The sequence below is a fragment of the Prionailurus bengalensis genome, chromosome X, assembly GCF_016509475.1.
Source record: "Prionailurus bengalensis isolate Pbe53 chromosome X, Fcat_Pben_1.1_paternal_pri, whole genome shotgun sequence".
Lineage (NCBI taxonomy): Eukaryota > Metazoa > Chordata > Mammalia > Carnivora > Felidae > Prionailurus > Prionailurus bengalensis.
In genome coordinates, this window is record NC_057361.1 from 95832013 (window position 1) to 95856930 (window position 24918).

The window sequence follows — 24918 nt, forward strand, 5'->3', positions numbered from 1 at the left end:
CTTTCTTAGCATATCAGCTATAATTCTTTTTTTTTTTTTTTTTTTACTTTTTTTTAGTGGTTATCCTAGAGTTTGTCACATACACTTACACCTAATCCGAGTCAACTTTCAAATAATATTATGCCACTTCCTATGTAGTGCATGCACCTTGTAATAACAAAATACTTCCAATTCCTCCCTCCTGTCCCTTAATGTCACTTCTGTCATTTATTTTACATGTACAGAAGCATATATAATCTAATACACTGTTGCTATTATTATCTTGGATAAGCTATTATCTGTTAGATCAATTAAGAATAAAAAAATTTATTTTACCAGCAATTACTCCTTCTCCAATGCTTTTATTTATTTTTTTTAATTATTTTGAGAGCGAGAAAGAGAGAGAGAGTGTGTGTGAACAGGGGAGGTGGAGAGAGAGAGAGAAAGAGCGAGAGAGAATCCCAAACAAGCTCTGTGCTGACAGCGCAGAATGTGGGGTTCGTCTCATGAGTTTGAACTCACAAACTGTGAGCTCGTGACCAGAGCTGAAATCAAGAGTCATAGGCTTAACTGATTGAGCCACTGAGGGGGTCCCTGCTTTTTCTTTTTTATGTAGATTTGAATTTCTGACATATCATTTTCCTTCTCAATGAAGAACTTTTGACGTTTTTGGCAAGGCAAGTCTTCTGCAGGGTACAGAATTCTAGGTTGGTGGGCCTTTTCTCTCAACACTTTATTTTTTATTTTTATTTTTATTTTACAAAGAGAGAGCGAGCAAGTGGGGGGAGGGACAGAGGAAGAGAGAGAGGGAATCTCAAGCAGGCTCCACGCTGAGATGAAATCAAGAATTGGACACTCTTGACCCACCTAGACATCCCTCTCTCAACATTTTAAATATTTCACTACACTCTCTTTGTTTGTATGGCTCTGAGAAATCAGATATAATACTTATCTTTGTTTTTCTATGGTGAAAGGGTTTTCCCTCTAATTTCTTTCAAGATTTTGTCTTTATCTTTGATTTTCTTAAGTTTGAATAAGATATGACCCACTATAGTGTTTTCTTTGGTGTGTGTTTGGTTTTGCATTTATCCTGCGTGGTGTTTTCTGAGCTTCCTGGATCTGTGATTTGGTGTGAAGCATCAACTTGGGGGAAATTCTCAGTCATATTTCTTCAAATATTTCTTTTGTTCCTTTCTCCTCCTTCTGATATTTCCATTATGCATAAATTATATTTTTTATTTGTTCCACTCTTCTTGGATATTATGTTCTGGTTTTTTTTTCCAGTCTTTTTTCTCTTTGCTTTTCAGTTTTGGACGGTTTCTATTGATATAACCTCGAGGTCAGAAAGTATTTCCTCAGCTGTATCCACTCTACTAATGAGCCCATCAGAAGCATCCTTCATTTTTGTTACAGTGTTTTTGATCTCTTGCACTTCTTTTTTTTTTTTTTTTAGAATTTCCATCTTTCTGCTTACATTGCCCATCTATTCTTACATGTTGCCCACGTTTTGAATTTGAGCTCTTAGCATATTAATCATAGTTGTTTTAAATTTTCAGTCTGATAATTCCAACATTCCTGCCATATCTGAGTCTAGTTCGGGTACTTGCTCTGTTTCTTCAAACTGTGTGTTTTGCTTTTTAGTATGCCTTGTAATTTTTTGTTGAAAGCTGGACATAATATACCGTGCAAAAGAAACTCTGATAAATAGATCTTTAGTGATGTGGTGGTAAGGTGTGGGGGGGAAGAGGAAGCATTCTTTAGTTCTATGATTAGGTTCCAGCCAGTGCTCCTGGGCTGTGAACATTGTAAGCGTTTCTCAGTTTTATCCTTCTCAGATGGCACAGGAGGGCTAGAGGGGACTGGAGTTGACTATTTCCCTTCTTCCAGGTCAGTTATGTTCTGATAAAATAGTTTCTTTGGAGGCCAGGCCTTGTTGTATTTCATTTTCCTTCCCACTGAGGGAAGCACAAGGGGTTCTTTCTTTGATATTCACTGTGAGAACCTGGTAGAACTCCTAGTGGTAAAACTCACAAAAATGTGGAGACCTCCCTACGACTTAGTTCTCCCTGGAGAACCACACCAGCCTCCAGCAATTTGTCAATTACAGTTCAAATTTTCGTGTCCTGGGTACCGGTTCCCTTGGGGATTTCTGCTTGTGGGTATTTGCTCCAGCTAGTTGTGATTCTCTGTATCTGCCTGTCTGCTGCCGCAAATTTGGGGCACAGTGTTTTGCCCTCACTTCTCTGACAGATCTAAGAAAAGTTGTTAATTTTTCAGTTTATTCAACTTTTATCTTGTTAGGAAGTATCTGTACCATGTATTTTTCTATTAGTAATTTATCTTGGAAATTGTTTCATATTATAACATATATCACCTCTTCTTTTTTTTTAAGTTTATTTATTTATTTCGAGAGGGAAAGAGAGAGAGAGAGAGCCAGGGAGAGGCAGAGAGAGAGGGAGAGAGAATCTGAAGCAGGCTTCGTGCTGTCAGTGCAGAGTTTGATGTGGGGCTCAATCCCATGAACCGTGAGATCATGACCTGAGCCAAGAAACCAAGAGCTGACAACCAACTGAGCCACCCAGGAGCCCCTCTTTGCTTTTTTTTTTTTTAACAGGTGCATAACATTTCATTATAAGAATATCTTATTATTTAACATTCCCCTACAGATGAGTATTTAGGTTCTTTCAATGTTTTTGTTATAAACAATGCTGTAATAAATAGCCTTGCACTTCTTTGCACATATATGCAAATGAATTCATAGGATAAGTTTTTGGAGCAAAGGATGTAGACATCATTGTTATGTCTTTCTTGGTAGAAATTGGACCAATTTAGACTGTCACTAACAATGTATGTGAGTGCCCAGTTAGGTATAGTCTCACTAATGTAGTATATTATCAATGATTTTAAAAACCTCAAACAGTATTTATGAGAAATGGTATCTCACTGTAGTTTTGATTTGGGATTCTTTAATAATGACTGAATTTGACCATTTTTTCATTTGCCATTTATTTTTCTCTTTTCTGTGAACTCTCAGGCCATGTCTTTGCCTCACGTTTCTAAGGGTTTGTTTATATTTTTTATTGATTTGTAGGAACTCTTTATATATTAAGGAAATTAGCCATTTGTCATGTGTATTGCATATATACATTTTCACAGTGTGTAATTTTCTTTTGACTTCTTAACTATTTTCTTCCTATGCAGAATTTAATTTAATTTATTTATTTAAAAAATTCTTTCAACAATTAATTAATTTATTTTTTACAGTATTATATTAGCTTCAGGTGCACAATATAGTGATTCAACAACTCCATACAACACCCAGTGCTTTGCAGAACTTTAAAACCATTTAGGTGGTTAAATTTATTGCTTTTTCATTTGGTGGCTTCTGGGTTTTGCATTATGCTTAGAAATGCCTTTCCCTACTGTTTTTATATTTTTGCTTCTTGTGTTTAAATTTTTGATTCATCTGGAATTTATTTTGGTATAAATTGAGAATTAGAGATCCAACTTGATTTAGTATTATTTTTTCAGGTGGCTACCCAGTAGACCCAATTTCGAGTTATGCTATTTTAACTAAATACTTAAACATTTTTCTATTTCCTACATAGCTTCTCAGTAATCACATTTCAGTATATCGATACTGCAGTAGTGATACCATATTGAAAAACTGTTAGCAGTTTCCAATTTTTGTTATTGCATATTATGCTATAACGGCCTTCTCCATGTATCTTCTTGTTTCTGATGAATTGTTTTTCCGGGATACATGATTAAGAGTGGACTAATTGAGTTTTGCTAAGTATATCATATTGCTTTCCAAAAGTGTGGCGGGTTATTAATCTCACCCTTGATTAGTAAAAATCTCATCAGTTCGAAGTTATTTTCTTTGACTATTTTATTAAAGTGAGAAAAATGGAAATCCAAGGTTGCTTTAATTGGAATTTTATTTGATTTTGGAGGTATGAATGCTTTTTTGGTGTTCATTTACTCTTTTCACCTAGCTTTGGTACTGCAGCTGGAAAATGAGTACAATAATACCTGCTGTGTAAGGTTTTTTTGACAGTCATATGTGCGGCATGTAAAAAGCCTAACCATCTATTATTATTATTTCCTTTTGTGTGACTTGTCTGTCATATTCTTTGTGAAAAATTACAGTGCGCAGAAACACTAAAGAGGCTGCATGAAAACTGGAATAAGGGCAGGAGCCTTACCAGCCGTGTAAGACCTTGACTGAATCACTTAACTGCTCTTGGGTATTAATTTCCGTGTGACAATCGAGATAATAACCCACTTTGTTTTTCTGAGAGTTGAATAGGATAACAGATGTGACAGAACTTGGAAAACATTAGTGTGAAGTATTATTGGCTATTACTGTTATGATGAGGAGAAGTGGGTGCTCAAAACCCCTATCGCTAAGACTGTCTTCCAGAATGTACTATCCCTTTCCCTAATATTCTGAATCTGAGATGCTGTCAGTGTGGACTGTGGTTCCCTTAGAGAACTCTCCATGTTACCAGCAATTTAAAGGGAGGAGAGGAGCAGACTTTCACTTTTGACACATGGTATCCCTAGAAAAAGAACACATACATGAAACAATTTCAGGCACTTATAGGAAATTGACATTTGCATAGATTTATGGAGAATAACTCATAATAAGCTAAAACAGTCTCCAGGAAAACCCCTAATCGCTGAACCTTTGTAAGTCAGGATCACAGGACCTTTTGAGGTCTTAGAACAACGGAACAGAGGAAGCATAGCAGCAGTAATAGATCCTAAAGAAAACTAGATATACTTATCCTGAGCCAACCGGCTACAGCAAGGGAGTGAAGAAATATCATTTTTTTTTTGAGGCAAGCAGACATGAATGCCAATCTTGAGTTTGTCACATATCAGCGCCGTTGACCAAATTGTCCCAGCTTCCTGTAAAGTGGGACTTATAACAGTTCCTACCTCCAAGTGTGGTTATGAGAGATAATGGTGCTTGTAACAGGCTTACTTAGTACAGTTCCTACCACACGGTAAGTACTGAGGTAGCCCTTATTAACACAGTTATTCGCAGTGGTGTTAATGTCTCGATTAATTATCATAATAAAATATGTGCACGTTTGTGTGAATAGAAGTAACCACTAAGGTTACCTCTTGTATTGAGTGACGTTGCCCTGAACACCACACAGAGGTACCTTCCTGCAGATAGAAAAAATGTGAAGCTTCAGAAATTCAGGAGGAATGAAAGTTAGTTACAAATGGACATTTGGTTAGAAATATGGTAAGCTTGGGAATGCAAGCTGGTGCAGCCACTCTGGAAAACAGTATGGAGGTTCCTCAAAAAACTAAAAATAGGGGGCGCCTGGGTGGTGCAGTCGGTTAAGCATCCGACTTCAGCCAGGTCATGATCTCGCGGTCCGTGAGTTCGAGCCCCGCGTCGGGCTCTGGGCTGATGACTCAGAGCCTGGAGCCTGTTTCCGATTCTGTGTCTCCCTCTCTCTCTGCCCCTCCCCCGTTCATGCTCTGTCTCTCTCTGTCCCAAAAATAACTAAACGTTGAAAAAAAAAATGTTTTAAAAAAACCCTGAAAATAGAACTACCCTACGACCCAGCAATGGCTCTACTAGGCATTTGCCCAAGGGGTACAGGTATGCTGTTTCGAAGGGACACATGCACCCCCATGTTTATAGCAGCACTATCAACAATAGCCAAAGTATGGAAAGAGCCCAAATGTCCATCAATGGATGAACGGATAAAGAAGATGTGATACACACACACACACACACACACACACACACACACACACAATGGAGTATTAGTCGGCAATCAAAAAGAATGAAATCTTGCCATTTGCAACTATGTGGATGGGTGTGGGAGGGGGGATGGGCTAAATGGGTAAGGGGTACTAAGTAATCTACTGAAATTATTGTTGCACTATATGCCAACTAATTTGGATGTAAATTTAAAAAAAAAAAAATAAAACAAGTTAAAATTAAAAACAGAAAGAAATGTGGTAAGCTTGAGGTAATTCGGAAAAATTACCAAGAGATTTGAATGTTAAAAGGATTACTCTTAAAGAGTAATCCATAGAAAATATAAATCAAGGGCGCCTGGGTGGCTCAGTCAATTAAGCATCCAACTTTTGATATCGGCTCAAGTCATGGTCTCATGGTCATGGGATCGAGTCCCTCATTGAGCTCCAAGCTCCCTCACTCCGTGCCCCCCCCCCCGCTTGCTCGCGCACACCCGTGCTCTCTTTCTCTCAAAATAAATAAATAAACTTAAAAAAGAGAAAAGAGGGGCGCCTGGGTGGCGCAGTCGGTTAAGCGTCTGACTTCAGCCAGGTCACGATCTCGCGGTCCGTGAGTTCGAGCCCCGCGTCGGGCTCTGGGCTGATGGCTCGGAGCCTGGAGCCTGTTTCCGGTTCTGTGTCTCCCTCTCTCTCTGCCCCTCCCCCATTCATGCTCTGTCTCTCTCTGTCCCAAAAATAAATAAACGTTGAAAAAAAAAATTTAAAAAAAAAAAAAAAGAGAAAAGAAAAAAAGAAAATATAAATCAGAAGTTACTTCTGATCAACTGTGCTTGCAGAACAATTTCAGATGCAAATGAAAATCAGTTTATTTGCACATATCAACACTGCTTTTCTACAGATTGCATCATAATAGGGGAAAATGTCAGATGTTTTTAGGAAATGGTAGCCTTTCCTTCAAACCAAACAACAAACTCTTCTTTTTTTTTTTTAATTTTTTTTTTCAACGTTTATTTATTTTTTGGGGGACAGAGAGAGACAGAGCATGAACGGGGGAGGGGCAGAGAGAGAGGGAGACACAGAATCGGAAACAGGCTCCAGGCTCTGAGCCATCAGCCCAGAGCCTGACGCGGGGCTCGAACTCACGGACCGCGAGATGGTGACCTGGCTGAAGTCGGACGCTTAACCGACTGCGCCACCCAGGCGCCCCCCCAAACTCTTCTTTTATGATGAATTTCGAGTCATATTTAAGGTTGGTGAGGAACGTAGAGTGTGGACTTTGACACAAACATCCTAACAGGTCTGATAGCCTTAAAGTCTTTCCCTCCTCCTACAAATCCGGCTCATTGTTGTCCAAACATTTCTTTTTGAAAAGGACCTAATTATGCTAGTTTTCTGCCTAAAACTTCCTCATTATAAGCAGATTAGATCTAAACTCCAAAGCTCCGTACCCTTACTTTCCATTCTCTCCTCTAAGTACCACCCCTGCCATACACCTGGTTCTGCTATTTAAATTTATTTCTTCCTGTTTATGTTTGAGAGAGACAGAGTGCGAGCGGGGGAGGGGCAGGGAGAGAGGGAGACACAGAATCCGAAGCCGGCGCCGGGCTCCAAGCCCCGATGCGGGGCTCGAACTCACGAACCGGGAGATCAGGACCTGAGCCGAAGTTGGATGCTTAACCGACTGAGCCACCCAGGCGCCCCTGGTTCTTCTATTTAGCGTGCGTCACAATGAGGCCAGAAGCTCATTAAAGACTACAGGTGCTCGGGCCATATCTTGAAGTCTGGCAGTGGCCTCTAGGAATTGGAGTTTTGCACAGGCCATGCACTTGATAATCAGATCTCAGTTTGACAAGCAAAGTCCCTCAGTTGGTGAGGTTTCCTCACAAAGTCCACCTCGGTTGGCACCTCCCCGCCTTTGGGTCCTTCTGTTTCAATTCTTTTCTTCCCTTTTTTTCTGCCTGGTTGACCTACCAACCCTTCATGACCTGCCTCATCGTTACCCCCTCTTTGAAACTTTGGCCTAAACAGACTTAGTGTTCCTTCCACATTTTGTATGCATGGTGAATGCTCATATTTGTATTAATCTCCCTCAATCAATTCAGACTTTCTTCTAAGGGCTACAATCTTATCGGCCATATTTGTATCACACTCTAGGGCTTGGCATAGAGTCTAACATGTAACAATAGATGTCTGAGAAATGCTTTTTTTGTTTCTTTTGTTTTTTTGAGAGAGATAGAAACAGACAGATGGAGAGAGAGAATGCGCGTGAGGGAAGGGCAGAGCGAGAGGGTGGAACAGAACCGCAAGAAGGCTCCATGGCTCAGCGTGGAGCCCACACAGGCTCGATCTCACAACTGTGAGATCACGACCTGAGTCGAAATCAAGAGTCTGATGCTTAACTGACTGAGACACCCAGGTGCCCCAAGACATGGTGTTTTTAAATAAATGAATAAGTGAGTTGATGGAGGAACTTGGGTTTATATTCATGATCAGATGAAATATATATTGTAGGTTAGAAATGGTTTGGTTGAATTTTGCCCTGGGGCATAAATAGTGATTTTCCTTAGTCAGTAAGAACAATTCAGAATTTTGCTAAACAGTTCATAGTATTAGGTTTCATTTCTTTTACTGGTAGTTAAATAGTAAAAATCCAGTTTGAATATTGTACTCCGTATGAAATTTTCTAGAATTTGAATAGCCCAAATAAAGCTCTGTGCCCTATAGCTGATGACTGCATTTCAATTACATGACTTTAAACAGACTTTGAAATGTTAATGTATCAAATCCCAGTGACGACAAGTGTTTCTCATAACAGGTGGTATTGTTTTGAACCTAGGGAACAACCACAACGATAACGAAAAGGAAAGAACCCTTTACATCCGTACCAGTTTCAGAAAATCCATAGTCGGTTTACATTTTTGAATCGAGAGCTGTCGGAAATCTAGGTGTAAATAACATGAGGACCAGATGGCAAATCCAATCCGGTGATAAGGGCTATGATGCAAGATAAAGCAGGACATGGGGGGGTATTTTCGGTACAAGGGGATGGGAAAAGCGTCTTTACTAAGATGCCATTTGAGCAGAGATCTAGTAAGAAGTGAGAGAGTAAGTCACGTGGCTATCTGGGGAAAGAGAATTCCTCAGTCGGGGATAGTGCTTGTGAAGGCCTTGAGGGCCCGAGGGTGCTTGGGGAGTCGGAAGCACACCAAGGAGGCTAGTGTGATGGGAGTGGTGTATGTGGGTCAGGGGAGGGCTGTTGTTTATACCACGCAAGGCCTTGTGAGCCTTGATCAGAGGGGAGAAGACACTGGGGGCTTTAAAAAAAGTTTTTTTTTTTAAGTGTCTATTTATTTTTGAGATACAGAGAGACAGAGCACAAGGGGGCGAGGGGCAGAGAGAGAGGGAGACACAGAATCCGAAGCAGGCTCCGGGCTCTGAGCTGTCAGCCCAGAGCCCGACGCGGGGCTCGAACCCATGAACCGTGAGATCGTGACCTGAGCTGCAGTCGGCCGCTTCACCGACTGAGCCACCCAGGCGTCCTGACGCTGGGGACTCTTGAACAGGCTAATGATATTCTGTGACATTTATATATTGTCTACGTAAGCTGCGTCTTTTATTCTGAAATCTTTAGTCATTGCTAAGCCACGCTTTCACTCACTACTTTGTTTAGAGGTCAAATAGTGGGATTAAAACAGTTTAATTATCGATAATAATGATTATGCTTAATTAACAATACTTATTATTATTAACTTAAGCATCACAACAACACCAGGAACAGTAATAATAACAACTACGTGCATAAATTCTACCACTTAGTGCCTGCTCTGCGTACTCCATATATACATTATTTCCCGCAATCCTTGCAATTACCCGCGAGGAGGTACTGCTATTATTCCCATTTCCCATTTGGAGAAATGTGAACACGAATCACTTAATCTCCAGAAAATATTTTATTTGTGCTGGCATGTATCTTGTGTGAAACCACATTTATCTTGCTTTGGTATAAAGCAACAACAGAATAATCTAGATTTACGTGGCTTACTTGCTTTTGACAAGTCATAGCAGTGGTTTAATCCAAAAGCAAGTAAACCACGTAAATCTAGATTATTCTATATATATATATATATATATGCTATATTCCAGGTACCATACTAAATGCTTTATATGCCTTGTCTCATTTAATCCTTGCAATAACCCGGACAAAGACACTGGAACTCACACATGTGAAGTAACTTATCCAAGGCCTACCATTTGAATAGGGACCAAACGTAGGTGCATCTGACTCTAGGGCTTGCATTAAAATAATTTTTTTAAACGTTCATTTCTTTTGAGAGAGAGAGAGAGAGAGAGAGCGCAGGGGACGGGCAGAGAGATGGGGAGAGAATCCCAAGCAGGATCCACACTGTCAGTGCAGAGCCAGATGCGGGGCTCCAACCAACGAACTGTGAGATCATGACCTGAGGCGAAGTCGAGAGTTGGACGCTCAACCAACTGAGCCACCCAGGCGCCCCGGCTTGTATGTTTAGCAACTGTGCTCTATGATTAAATACGGGCGAAACCAGACTGATGCATTCAAGATCTTGGAAAGTATATTTGGTGTGGCATGTTTCGAAACCTTCTTTATTTTATTTTTCATCTGTGAACACAGAGCCATCAGCGGTTGGATGCTTAAGACCACAACTGTATTGTTCCTTTTAGGCCAGTCTCTGTGACAGCCAGTCACATTATTACCTTGATCTGTCCACATGATCCCTATGTTGTTTATCTAATCATCTGAACTGTCTGGTCCTTGAGACCAATGATGGCCATGGCATGCCTGTTACTTTGAATATGTAACGTGGAAAAATATATTTTTCCTTTCAGTCTGTCCAACGCCAAGTTACAAAAACAGTAACAAGGACACAATGCAAAGACGAGTTGCTGAAAGAGAAGTGAGAGAGAGGGGAGAGGAAGGGCGGTGAGAGAGAGAGAGAAAGAGAGAGAGAGAGAACTCTGTTTGACAAATAAGCAATAGATTACCAGTATGAGTCTTCCAATAGTCACCAGTCTACAGTGGATTCTGAAAGATTCTGTTTTCACTTCCCTGTCCTAGTAGAAAACATTCCAGTGGATGAGTGAACCTCACTTTTCATGTGTCCTCATTCATTTCCTTATCCTAAGGACTCCCCCTAAGGCTTGCTCATAGTCACAAAGTCAAAAAAATAAAGAAATTGTTATAAAAAGTTTACTCTTTAGGGGCACCTGAGTGACTCAGTCGGTTGGGCGTCAGACTGGCGATTTCAGCTCAAGTCATGATCTCAGGGTTCGTGAGATCAAGCCCCTCTAACCCCGCCGTGTCGGGCTCTGTGCTGACATCATGGAACCTGCTTGGGATTCTCTCTCCCCTCCCCTCTCTGCTCCTCCCCAGCTCGCGCACGCGCATACTCGGTATCTAAAAATAAATAAAATAATCTTTAAAAAAGTTTATTCTTTGAAATAAATTAGACTGGAAGTTCCTGGAAAGGAAACTGGCAGGCAAATTTTATTTATCTCTGTATTTCCAGCACGTGGCCTGAGGCATGGTTCATGGGAGGCCTTGAGAAAATGTTGATTGAGAAACGTTGAATCCAACTTTGCTAGTAGTGACCATATTTGACCCAAATGGCTGGTAAAGGGGATAATCCACGTCCTTCTTTCCCAGAGACAGGAGGACCATTCTCCTCTCTAGCTTCCACGCTTGAACCTCCAAACAAGCACAACACTGCCATAATTAACCTATTGGCCCAAATCAATTAATTTTTCTCCAAGATTTACTTTTTTTTTTTTTTTTAACAACCGAAACACTGAAGTTTGCCGTCTTGCACGGTGGGAAGGCATTGTAGGTGAGGTTAGCTAGCTGGACACTTAATAGAACTCACATTTCTTTTACTCTATTATTCATCCTCAATCTTACATAGGTATGTCTGGAGCTTCTCCAGAGTTTTTGGCAAAATTTCAAGGGGAAAAACAGAAATTTGCAATCTGCTGGAAAAAATAAGTTTCTTTTGAAAGTATAGGACGAGTTATGTATTCGTTATTATTTTATTTTATGCAGGCGTACAGGTCTCGATTTCTTTAAAACGCTTTCCCAGGACTCCAAAAAGATTTTTACAGTTAATTTAATTATATAAACAAAGATCTAAACTGTTGCCCTTCGAGTTCTTTTCACCTTATTGAGTCTTAGCTACAGGCATTTACTTTTGAGTTAAGAGTCAGTAAAGAAAAATCTTCTCTTTACAACATTTTACCTGCGAGATTTGCTCTGAGTATATTCTATTTATCAATTATCCTCATTTCCTGAGTTATCCTGCGAGTTTTTTAAAAGTTTATTCATTTTGGGGCGCCTGGGTGGCGCAGTCGGTTAAGCGTCGGACTTCAGCCAGGTCACGATCTCGCGGTCCGTGGGTTCGAACCCCGCGTTGGGCTCTGTGCGGACAGCTCGGAGTCTGGAGCCTGTTTCCGATTCTGTGTCTCCCTCTCTCTCTGCCCCTCCCCCGTTCATGCTCTGTCTCTCTCTGTCCCCAAAATAAATAAACGTTGAAAAAAAAATTAAAAAAAAAGTTTATTCATTTTGAAAGAGAGAGCACGCGCACTCACGCACACGCATGTACAAGCAGGGGAGGGGCCGAGAGAGAGAGAGAGAGAGAGCGAGAATTCCAAGCAGGCTCCGTGCCTCATAGCATCATAGAACCCCACACGGGGCTTGAGATCATGACCTGGATCGAAATCAAGAGTCGGACCCTTAACCGACTGAGCCACCCAGGTGCCCCTCTCCTCCTAAATTTTAAGTATTTTTCTGATTGACTCTAACCCGGGAATTCCCAGGATGCTTAGAAGTCCCTCCCGAACTGGGGAAATGAATTCATCTTGTCCCCCATATTTACCAGAATGATGTAGTGAAAATAATGGCCGGGGTTTGAGCCTTAGTTCCATAGTTTACTAGGTGGTTTGATCTTGGGCAAGTTCTGTAACCTCTCTGTGCTTCAGTCTCCTAATTTCTCCTTACTTCTAAACTGAGGATGACAACTGTCTCTCAGGATGGTTGAGAGGTTTATATGAAATGTGTGTTGAGTGCCCAGCATGGTGCCCGATATCCCCTCCCTACTGTATTCACAGTCTTTGATGTTAGCACCTCCCTAACAAACCCTGGGGACTTCATGTCTGGGGAAATAAAAAGTGGCTTCTCTTCACAAAGAGGTTGGGGACCTTTAGATAGAATCAACCCTAGAGGCTATTTACATGACATTTATTTTTTGCATTAATGCCAAAGAAACCTGACTGGGAGTTCAGGACAAATAACCCAACAAGAATGTATACAGTTAGGGGGAAGTAGACTTACACTAACAGTACTCAGTGTTCACTGAAGGAGTGTTTGGTTTACTGCAATCTGTGGGGCCACCGATTCATGCCATCGAAAATAACTAACGCACAATGAAAACAGCATGCAATGTTGTTCTTAAAGTTCATTCATTTACGTTTTGATTTGCTATCTTTTTCTCTAGACAATGTCTTTTGGAATTTCTAGGCTGCAGTTCATCTTTTAAGCTTCAAATAAAAGGGGAAGAGAGGCTGGGAGAAGGGGGAAAGAAGAGTGACTGCCGATGGGTATTAGGTGTCTTTTAGAGGTAATGAAAATGTTCTGGACTTACATAGCGGTGATAGGTGCACAACTTTGGGAATGTACGGAGGACCATTGAATGGTACATTTTATTCGTGAGAGAGAGTCAGAGACAGAGTGCAAGCGGGGGAGGGGCAGACAGAGAGACAGGGAGAGACAGGGAGAGACAGAATCCGAAGCGGGCTCCAGGCTCTGAGCTTGTCAGCACAGAGCCCAACGCGGGGCTTGAACTCACGAACTGTGAGATCATGACCCGAGCCGAAGCCAGACGCTTAACCGACTGAGCCACCCAGGCGCCCCTGGATGGTACATTTCAAATGGAGAGGTTTTTATGGTATGTGAATTACGTCTTAATTAAAAAAAAAAAAAAGATGAATAATTTTAATTATGTGACCGATATAAAATAGGACCAGTGTGAAACAGGAGTGTTCCTAGTGAAATCATGTGCAGCATAATTGTATGGAATTGTATCAACTTCTCGATATCTGAACATGAACTATTTTCTCTGGGGATACATTGTAAATTATTTACAGTAAACCTTCTCCTTTTGGTTGCAGATCTTACAAATCTGTATCGAACACCACGAATCCCAATATTCGTAGGGTACATACTTAAAATCGCAACAGTCTCAGAATTCCCAGGGACAAGTGTCCTGTTTTTTACTTCCTTGGAGTAAAGACCCCATAATCCTCCAAGAGTCCCACCCCCAAACTTCCTGTCATTTTGCTCTATGTTTTCATCTTAAATTGTTTTATACCTCCAAAGCAAAATATATTCAAAGCTGTACAACGTGTTATTTTTCTGTCTTTTTTCGGGGCCGCAGGAAGAGGTTGAACAGATGAATCCCTCAAACAAAGCCAAATAACCATTTGTTTTTATTATTTTCTCTGAGCTTACGGCTAGTTTTGGAGAGATGTTTATTTGCCCCCTTTCCTCTCTCTTTGTTGTAGACACACATAATGAGGCATTGCTTTTCCCCAACCCCATTCTCCAACTTGGAGATTTTGAGAGTCTTGTTGGAATTAACCGAACAAAAACTTCCAGGCTGCCTGGAGCACGGATTTGACTATCGCTTCATCAGTAAAATCCAGTATCAATAGAATTTGGTGGCAACTAAAAATTAGGATTCAGGGAGGCAAAACTAGTGGAGAGAACAGTTGGCTTCTAGAATGATTATCTCTGCTATAGAATTTCTCAGAGCTGAAGTAAAATATGCTCCAGTTAGTAATTTTTCCTGGTCCGATTGCATAGTCACCAAGCCAGGTTTCCTCTCTTTATTGATACTGGGAAGGAGATACCGTGGATGCTGTAAACAAGGAACAGAGACTTTATGGTCATTGAAAAGTAGCATATCCCTATTGTAAAATAATACAGTACCAATCACAATGGCATATTAGATTTGTGAGAATTTTGTTGGCTCAGGGCGCCTGGGTGGCTCGGTCGGTTAAGCGTCTGACTTCGGCTCAGGTCATGATGTCATAATTCATTGACCCGCTGCCTCATGAGAGATTCAATCTGACAACATTTCTCCCCAAACATCCTCGTCACCTAACAGTGGTGTTCAAATATTGCTAAGACAACTGGTTGGTTTGGTGTATTTAATTAATTGCCTATTTTGGATAATTTAGTCAAGCTAATTGTAAGAGAGGAGAAAATTCCTCAACCCTCTTAGGTTCAGGGTCTGGCGGTGTGAAATTAACTGACAAAAGACATTTTAAATAGAGCCAGAGTTTTTTAACATGTATATTATGCATACACATGGGAAAACTCAGTGATGCGTAACTCAAAGCGGTGGTCAGAACTTGGGCTTATATAACATCTTAACAAAAGAACAGTAAAATTATAAAGAAGTGACAAAACAAAAGAGGTTCAGGCTTTTAGAGGGGCAAACTGTAAGAAGGTAAATATGTGGAGAAAACTAATAGACAACAGGAATTATTTAGTAACGTTTGTTATGTAGATTCCTCTTGGTCCCCATCTCTGGGCTGATAAGAGTTTAGAGCTGTCTCCTGTTCATAAAGAGCGGGTTGGGCATCTGACTTCGGCTCAGGTCATGATCTCACACTCCGTGAGTTCGAGCCCTGTGTCGGGCTCCGTGCTGACAGCTTGGAGCCTGGAGCCAGCTTCGGATTCTGTGTCTCCCCCTCTCTCTGCCCCTCCCCAAATCATGCTCTGTCTCTCTCTGTCTCAAAAATAAATAAAAACATTAAAAAAAAAAACAGTTCTGTCCTTCCTGGTAAAGGAAAGAGAGATACATTTAACAACTTACATCCTGCTTTCAGGCAAATGGGGGGGGGGGTGCAGAGAGTTTTTCTTATATCTATTTCTTCTCAATTGTCTCTAGCTCAAAATAATCCTGTGCCAAAGTGGCATATAATACCCTACCTAATCAATTGAGTCAGATAAGTAGGGGAGAAAAACCCATCAGATCAGTTAAATGAATGCAAACCAAACATAAAGACGATTTTCAAATTTTTTTTTATTTTTCCACCAGTTGGGTCACAAAGCACTGAGATGCTATTTGGTAGAAGTCGGGTGCTTTCTGTGAGATCCTAGTCTGAACAGGATGCTCAGGCCTGCAGATGCCTTTAGGGCAAAGGAACTTGGAACTCTTCCTTCTCCTTATATTCTTGGGACCAGATTCAGCTGGAAACAACAGGTCTCAGGAATGTACTGAGTCAGACATCTCATTTCACCACATGGATTCCACCTTGTTAACTGATTTCATATCCCTCTCAGTTACTCTCTATTTGATGCCTAAGCAGACAGTCAATTTGATGCAAATAATCGCTCGTGTTGGCCATTTTACTGAATTTTTAGGCTGGTTTCTGCAAAATGATGAATCTGTTAGCTCTTTTTCCCTTGCTTTCATCTAGATGTTCTTGTTCTCATTATATTGGAAACTACAGAGATGCACAAAGGAATCTGAAACGATGTGTCAATAATAAGTAATCTTAATTATCCTCCTCTCAGGGATACCCACGTTGGGAAAAATACAGTGGCAATTAAATTAAGGCTTCCCTATATGTAAGTGAATTGAAAAAGATTGGTGTTAAGTGTGTGTGTGTGTGTGTGTGTGTGTGTATGTTTATTGAACTTGGGAGAAGTGAAAATGCCGTTGGTCTGGATAGGGACTCAGGTGGCTGGGGTGGGGGAAAATGAAAATGACCCGGAAAAATTTAAACTAAAAAAGATGGCCCATATACATTTAATTATTCCTTGATCTGTGCCTCTAATCCTCACCTTCATAACCAGGGCATGCATATCCAGACTTTTGCATTTCATAATTCCTGTTCTCCTTCAAAGCCTCATCTGTGTGTGTGAGTGGGGGTGAGAGGGACAAAGATGATTTTTTTTTTTCTGAACCCTGTATCCTTCTAGCAGAGGAGAAAATCCTCTGCAGAACATGGGGTTTTTTTTGGTTTGTTTTTGTTTTTCAACGTGGTCATTTAAATTTACTGTTAAGTAATCTCATGATAAATAATAGGTGTTCACTAGAAAAAAATTAAAGTGATTTACCATTGTTTAATTCTGCTAGCCAAGCTGCACTTGCCCTGAAGAGCTGCATAATTTATTCAAATGACCCGAGGCTTTTAAAGTCAATCTTCCAACAGAAAAATTATCCCCTCTCCCCGGGAGAGTGAATTTTTTAGTGTACCGCTTCCTATGGCTGACATGTATTTGACTCCCAAGTGTATTTACACTGTTGGCTGGACTTGGAGTTCCTTGCTAAATTAATAATATGCTGTATTTCTTGCTTTAAGTGGTGTCAATATTATTGTTGTTCCTTAATTTTTTTTTTAATATTTAGTCATTTTTGAGACAGAGAGAGAGAGAGAGAGAGCGAGCTGGGGAGGTTCAGAGACAGGAGGAGACAGAATCTGAAGCAGGCTCCAGGCTCCCAGCTGTCAGCACAGGGCCCGATGCAGGACTTGAACTCACGAACTGTGAGATCACGACCAGAGCCGAAGTTGGATGCCCAACCGACTGAGCCACCCAGGCACCCTGATTGCTATTCCTTAAAAAAACCCAAAAAACAAAAACAAAAAGCAAAACAAAACCCAAAAAACCTTTTTCCTTAATTTCCTGCAGTTACAGAGTTTTTCTTTGAGTTGTGAAAATTTTTGCTTCTAAAATTATGAAGAGGCAGAGTAAACGTTCTTTTAATCTTCTGGGAAATGTGTGCCGCTTTAAACCTTATTTACGTCAGAACTTACTGTAATGAAGGACAAAAGCTCTAGACAAGGTCCCCTGCTCCTCGGGGGTGTTCAAGGCTAAGGTCTCCCAGAGGCGAGCCTGCAGTCTGTTCTCAAAAGTTTATAGCTTACCTCCCGGCTGTTCCTTTGCACCCAGTACGAGAGGGGGGCTAGAAATAGAGCAGGGTGGGAATCTGACCCATCGTGACCACTCAGGAGGCTCTGGTTTGGAAAATTCCCCTGTATGCAGCAAAAGCAAACATTTGAAATGGCCGGGGAGAAGCTAGGCTGAGACGAGGAGTAAAACCGGTTCCTATTTCACCTCTCCGGCTGATAACCATTTGTGCCTGCTCATTCGTTTCCCAGACATCGGTTCTCCATCATGTGCACGGAGCCTCCACCTGAATCTGCCCAGAGCATAGGAAACAAATATTGTGACATAGAATACAGTGGTGTGTATGTGTGTCAGGCGCATTTTCTCAGTGTTCAAACTCAGTCTACCCAAAAGTATCACCAAACCGTGGTGTGCACACCTTTGAATCCTGCTATGTTTTTCAGGCAACGGTGCCCTCTTGTTTCTGGTCCCGTCTGCTACAGGATTGACTGCAATACGGGGAATAAAATTGAGAAAAATATCTTCTCCCACGTAACAATCCTCCAAACCCCTTTCCCCTTCTTTACTGTTTCTGTAACAGCTTTTGAATGGTCAGCAGCGACTTTTTGTAAATGTCACGTTTCTTTCCGCCAGGACAAAGAATGAGCTTCAAGGGCCAGCTCGCGCTCCCTCCCGGGACGTGGAGGTTAAGAGCACGGACTCTGTCATTAGATCGCCTCGGTTAAAATTCAGATGGCCTCATTTAGTAGCTATGTGACCTCAGAAAAGTTACTTAAACTCCGTGAGCCCCAGCTTCCCGATTTGTCAACTGGAGGCGACGGTAATATTTATAATTGCATCCACCATTTGCAAAATGTGGTTTCAAGCACTTTAAAAATACTAGCTCATTTAATTTTCGTCAACTCTGTGATGTCGGTGATTAACATCATCCCCATTTCTCAGCTGAGAAAACTGAGACAGGAAGAAGGAAAGTAACTTGGCCAAGGTCAAAACCAAAGTAAGTGGCCCAGCTGGGCTTGTGGAGTTGGTCGTTGTGTCTTAGAGGCCATGTACATACCAGAACATTCTATCGCTTCTCTATTAAGTTATTGGGCACTCAGCCGTGTTTGGCACTTAGAGTTTATTGTCGGTGTTGTCACTATCGTCATCTGTTCTTATCTTTTTTCTTTTGTCACTCTTGCTGCTGTGGGACTGATTGTAAGGCTGGTCAACCCCCCCACTCCCAACAAAAAAGAAAAAACAGGCTATCCCTCCTATCAGCACCTCTCCAGCAAACAGCCAACAAAAATTGCTTAAAGCAAGGGAGAAATGTTCTCAAGTTTAGGCTCGAGTAAAGGTGTTACCGTTCTTTACTGAACAGAGGTAAAAATCTTTTACAACCTTCACTGCTTTCCCTCTTCTCCACTCCTCAACTCGTCCTAGAATGCCAGTATCAGGGAGAAAGAAAGAGAAAATTCTGCAAATCATTATATTCTTCTTTTCAAGTGAGCCCCTGATTTCAAAATTCTCTAACACATTTGTGGAAACTTCATTTTTTTTTATTTGAGATTTATTTGAATGAGCTGTTATGATTGGAGACAGTGAGAATTTCAGATTAGTGTTTTGCAGCCAAAAAAAAAAAAAAAAAAACCCCTCTCTGGAAAGCTGGCAAGTGTTCATAAGTCAGCCCTAGAATTATGTAGGTTGAAGGCTCCCAGTGGACAGACCGAACATATAAGAAGGAAACCAGAGATCTGGTGCTATTACGTCCCCGAGTCTAAGGGAACGAAAAAGCACAGAATTCAAAGCATTCTTCAGCCTGAATTTTTAAGGTAGGTCTGCACAATTTCTATATACTGTACTTGGAAAGTAGAACATACATTAAACGAAAATATTTTTTTGTGGATGAACTTTCCCTTTCTCCTGTATTTTAACACTGTATTTTGCAAAAACTCTTAAGTTATTAAACTACTGTTTCTCTTACAGGGGTGCACTTAGGAACTAGGCAAGCTGATTTATGATAACTAAATTTTAAACTCCAACAACCAGTAAGTCTTCAAGTGGGTTTATTTTAGATTCTTTCATGTTACTTTGTTAGGTCCAGATGATGAGAGAATGAGCTTTAGACAAAAATGAGAACTTTTGCTGTTTACTAGGAGATTCTTTGGTGATTACGTTTTTCTTTGAGTAGTTTATATGTATTTTGGAACTATCAAAAGTAATAGTCTTTCCTTTACTGTGTTTATCTTCAGCTAATTTTCTTTTGTTTTAAAGCAACGTTGCTCCTAAAAAAAAAAAATAAACCAACCCGGTACCACAGAGCGTTGATTATAACATTTGAGAGCCATGTAGCATTGTCATTATTTTGTTGTGTTAAAACTGAATGGTAGCAAAGGGAAAATGATACAATTATCTCATGATTCATCATTGATGTTCAATGCTTATTTCATTGAGCAATCAAAAGTGTTTCTACTTGACCCTAAATCAGGTTTGGCTATTTTTTTTTTTCTCGTTCTTTTCCTGATTGAAAAAGAAAATGGATTTCCTTTCAAACAGATGAAATATCTATATGAAAAACGAATAGTCTCTATTAAAATGTGAATGGGGGCTGTTAGAAATAGGGGCACATTCCATAATTTCCTCTTAATGATACTATTATTGTGAAAACAATGGAAAAGTGGGAGCAAAGGAATTATTTTTCATTAGGAAAAACCAACCACAACCCCCCATCTCAATATGTTCCTTTTGCATATTCTCGTTTTCAGTCTTTTGTACACTTACTTATTTTTTCCATAGCTTACGTTACTTACATTTTCCATAGCTGTAATGATTTGTACATAATTAGTCACTTGAATAAGGCATTTCTCTATGCAATAGCGGGCAGCAGTGTGGTTTCTAGAAAGTATACAGACTGAGATATGTGCTCAAGTGCTTTTGAAATATTAACTTTTCTTATTTCTTGAGGCCTTCTTTATTCGCTTCCCATATTTCTATTGATTTCCCTTAAGCCTCTTAAAAATATGATAGAAAGGATGGGCAAAATAGAGTTTTGTCCAGAATTTTCGGTCCCTGATGCTGAAATGTCTTAACTGCTTGGTACTGTTGAGGAAATCCTCTTTCCTTCTTCAAGAAGCAAAATCCATTCTTATTTCCCAAGGTGTGGTTGTGGTTCCCAATGTTTTCTGTAACCGCCCACCTTCTTTTTGGCTTTCAAGAAACTTTCAAAACGCTAAAGATTTCAGGACGTCCTAAACTCTGTATGTGTTCTGAGAGTTCCATTTTTTTTTTTTTATCTCCACAGGAGGCATAAGAATTAGGAGCTGCTGACCTTTCAGTATGAAGGGCAACTTCACCCTCGCCGCCATCAGCAAAAACATCACCAACAGTCTTCACTTCGGACTCGTGAACATCGTTGGCAACCAGTCTACCTTCAACTGCTCGCATAAACCGTCAGATAAGCATTTAGACGCAATCCCTGTCCTCTACTATATCATTTTTGCGATTGGATTTCTTGTCAATACTATTGTGGTCACACTGTTTTGTTGTCAAAAGGGCCCTAAAAAGGTGTCCAGCATTTACATCTTCAACCTGGCTGTGGCTGACTTAATGCTCTTGGCTACTCTGCCTCTCTGGGCAACCTATTACTCTTACAGATATGACTGGCTCTTCGGCCCCGTCATGTGCAAAGTGTTTGGCTCCTTCCTGACCCTGAACATGTTTGCGAGCATTTTTTTCATCACCTGCATGAGTGTCGATAGGTACCAATCTGTTATCTATCCCTTTCTGTCTCAAAGAAGGAATCCCTGGCAAGCGTCTTACATAGTTCCCCTGGTCTGGTGTATGGCCTGTGTGTCCTCGCTGCCAACATTTTATTTCCGAGACGTCCGAACCATTGAGTATTTAGGAGTGAATGCTTGCATTATGGCTTTCCCACCCGAGAAATATGCCCAATGGTCAGCTGGCATTGCCTTAATGAAAAATATCCTCGGTTTTATTATCCCTTTGATATTCATAGCAACGTGCTATTTCGGAATCCGAAAACACTTACTGAAGGCCAACAGCTATGGGAAGAACAGAATAACGCGTGACCAAGTCCTAAAGATGGCGGCTGCTGTGGTCCTGGCATTCATCATCTGTTGGCTTCCCTTCCACGTTCTGACCTTCCTGGACGCTCTGGCCTGGATGGGTGTCATTAATAGCTGTGAAGTTATAGCCGTCATTGACCTGGTACTTCCTTTTGCCATCCTCCTGGGATTCACCAACAGCTGCATTAATCCCTTTTTGTATTGTTTTGTTGGTAACCGGTTCCAGCAGAAGCTCCGCCAGGTGTTTAGGGTTCCAATTACTTGCCTCCAAGGCAAGCGAGAGAGCGTGTCGTGCCGAAAAAGCAGTTCCCTTAGAGAAATGGAGACCTTTGTGTCCTAAGCGTGCGAGCGGAACGCAGGGTAACAGCACGGCCACTTGGTTTGAGGTTCCCTGGGAATTATCTTTTGGATGGCTTGAGTGACATGATAAGTTTTGCCCTTGATGGGATCTGGTCTCACTGTTCCAGAACAGGAAACCAAACGTAGCTGGAAGTTTGATCCAGCGACTTTCAAGAATTGCCTCTTTCCTGCGGTCTATCGGCACAAGGCTGTCGTTGGGAAGACAGATCCGTAACCTAGCAGTAACTGAGGATTTATCTCAAGTTATCATTAATAACAAATTGTGAATGGTGATTTGGGGTTTCAGATTTCTCCTGGACGAATGATGAAGTTGTTTGTTTGTTTGTTTGTTTTTTTATTGTTTTTTTTTATGTCCACTTTTCATCAGGCTTCCCAATTGAACCAAGGGCAGTTTTTTAACTCCTTGCATTATTTACATTTCTAAGCGAAGTATACTGCAGTAGATTGGTACTGAATTATTCAGGCTCTAGGCAAATGCCTTCAACTTTAAAAAACATTATAAGTAAGCACCTTTTACATTTTACTTGAGCGTAGATTTATATTTAAGATATAGCTACATATTGAGTAGGGCTAGGAATATAGATTAGATCACCTGTACTCCTACATTTATCTTATTTTCACAGTTATAGGAAACAAAATGTGTAATAACGTAGAAATAATCTAGATCTGAGATTAACAAATATTTGAGTGTGCACTAACCTCTGAATAAACACTTTTTAAAAAACTTTCTATCCATTTTCACTATTGTTTGGAGATTTCTATGTTCTCCGATAATTTTTTGAAAACAATAACTAAGCAGCGTGTAGTGTTGTAAAATGTAAAGGTCACTTTTTACATCCTTGACCTTTTGGTGCTTTGATATATAGGAAGTTGACTTGACTTTTATTATTGATGCTTTCGTTCTGGGTTGCTTCCCAAAATATCTGCGTGGCTTCTTTAACTCTTTAATTTGTAATAAACCTTTAACTGGCTAGGAAAAATTTAGGCCAGGGTGGAGTTTTGGTACCCAAGGAGACAAAGAGGTCCAGCAAATGACAACTTTGGTGTCACGTAAAAACCCCTACCTGTCAGGGCAGTGTAATGTGTCTTTGAAAGTAGAGACCACGGGCAGTCTTAACTTGTACAGGTGGATTCTGTTTCTTCCAGATTTTATAGGATTCTGTGGCACTCTCTTAAAGCAATCGCTGGTCCATAGACCTCTTTTTCCACACTATTAGCACTCCTGTCAGGAGTACCTAGAGTTTACGTAGAGTAGGAGTCCTAATTTTAGAAGTTAGACATTTCATTCTGCACCAGCCCCATATTATACCAGGTTACCTAGGACCTTCCTAGACCAATGCTGACCTCTGAGGTAGAAATAAAAGTTTCAAGGACTCAGTGTTTCTGCCTCGTTCCAGGGCTATAGATTGAAGAATTCTCTCACCCCACTTGCTGGGAAATTCCTAATTTCATGTACTCTATTATTATCAATGAAACAAATAGCTAAATGTGTAACCAACTCTGACTTCGTATCCTAAATAGTTTTTGTAAAACATTGCATATAAATAAAATCTTGAATTGGGAGATCATGTGTACCTACTTTTTTTTTTTAATTTTTAATTTTTTAATGTATTTACTTTTTAAAGTTTATTGCTTTTGGGGGGGGGGAAGGGCAGAGAGAGGGAGGGAGGGAGAGAAAAATCCCAAGCAGGTTCCCACGCTGTCCGCGTGGAGCCCAACATGGGGCTCGAACTCACGAACTGTGAGATGGTGACCTGAGCCAAAATCAAGAGTCAGACGCTTAACCAACTGAGCCACCCAGGTGTCCCACTTTTTTTATTTTGACTACTTCCAAGTATGGAATCTTAACCTTCTGTTGTACCCGTATCCTCCTTGCAATCCCTACTGCTACTTTATAGTTTCAGTCCTCACCAGACCTTCTTCATGCACTCTTCTAAGTCTCTCTCTCTCTCTCTCTCTCTCTCTCTCTCTCGACTCTTCAACCATAATTTCTTATGAATTAGGAAAAGAAAGTCCAGATTGTCTGTAGTCAAGACCATAAGGGATCTGGTCCTTCCCAGCCTCTCTTGGCTTTTTCTGTCTCTGCCCTCTCTCTCTCAGATTCTATGTTCAAGCATCACAAAGGGACTCCCTGCTCTTTTAAGGCCTCATGTTGTGTCCTGCCTCTCTGCTTTTGTTCACACAACTCTGTGGTCCTGAACACCCCTCCAATCATTCCCACCCCCAGGATCTCTCATTCAGTTGATGAACACCCACCCAGCTTTGATCATTCAGCTCATGTCAATTCCTTTACCACAATAACATTTATTACACTAATGACAATGCACTCCCCACCCCCGGGAGCTCCGTTAATGAAGAGAATTGTTGCTCTTGTTCTTGGGATTTTAATTCTGGCTTCCACTGCCATAGGAGGCCAGTATTGAGCTGTAAGTAGTTCTCTGAGGCTTGGACTACAGTGCTCTTTCCTGAGACTAAGAACAAATGTCAGCTGAAAAGGTGGTGCATGAACATGCGATCTCTGACTGCAGCAATGTACAAAGGTATAAATATCCTCTTTTCCCTTTGAAAATGTAAATTTCAGGTAAGCTTCTCAGCGAATGAAGCTATTCTTCTCATTTTGGCCGTATTTCCAGGCATTGCCTAATCTCCTTCCTTTTTCTACGGCCCCTCCTTGATTCACATCACCCACGCAATGTCCAACAGCCACGTGATTATATCAACAACAGCTACTATTAGGTGAATATTACATGCGGTATACTATTACACGTATTTTATATGAATTATCCCATTTTATTTCCACAATGACTTACTTATTCTCATTTTGCAAATGAGGAC

At 40.7% G+C, this 24918-nt stretch overlaps 1 protein-coding gene across 1 annotated transcript; it reads left to right on the forward strand.

Annotated features, from left to right (window-relative positions):
* The first annotated feature begins 19370 nt into the window (after nucleotides 1–19370).
* On the forward strand, nucleotides 19371–23646 carry AGTR2 (angiotensin II receptor type 2). Its single transcript, XM_043571592.1, has 2 exons — nucleotides 19371–19470; nucleotides 20940–23646. The coding sequence occupies exon 2, from the start codon at nucleotides 20975–20977 to the stop codon at nucleotides 22061–22063; it is 1089 nt and encodes a 362-aa protein (XP_043427527.1). The 5' UTR covers nucleotides 19371–19470; nucleotides 20940–20974; the 3' UTR covers nucleotides 22064–23646.
* Nucleotides 23647–24918: the final 1272 nt, after the last annotated feature.

What these genes read in the sequence shown, in the direction of transcription:
- AGTR2 (XM_043571592.1), top strand. Translation starts at nt 20,975, where the DNA reads ATGAAGGGCAACTTCACCCTCGCCGCCATCAGCAAAAACATCACCAAC.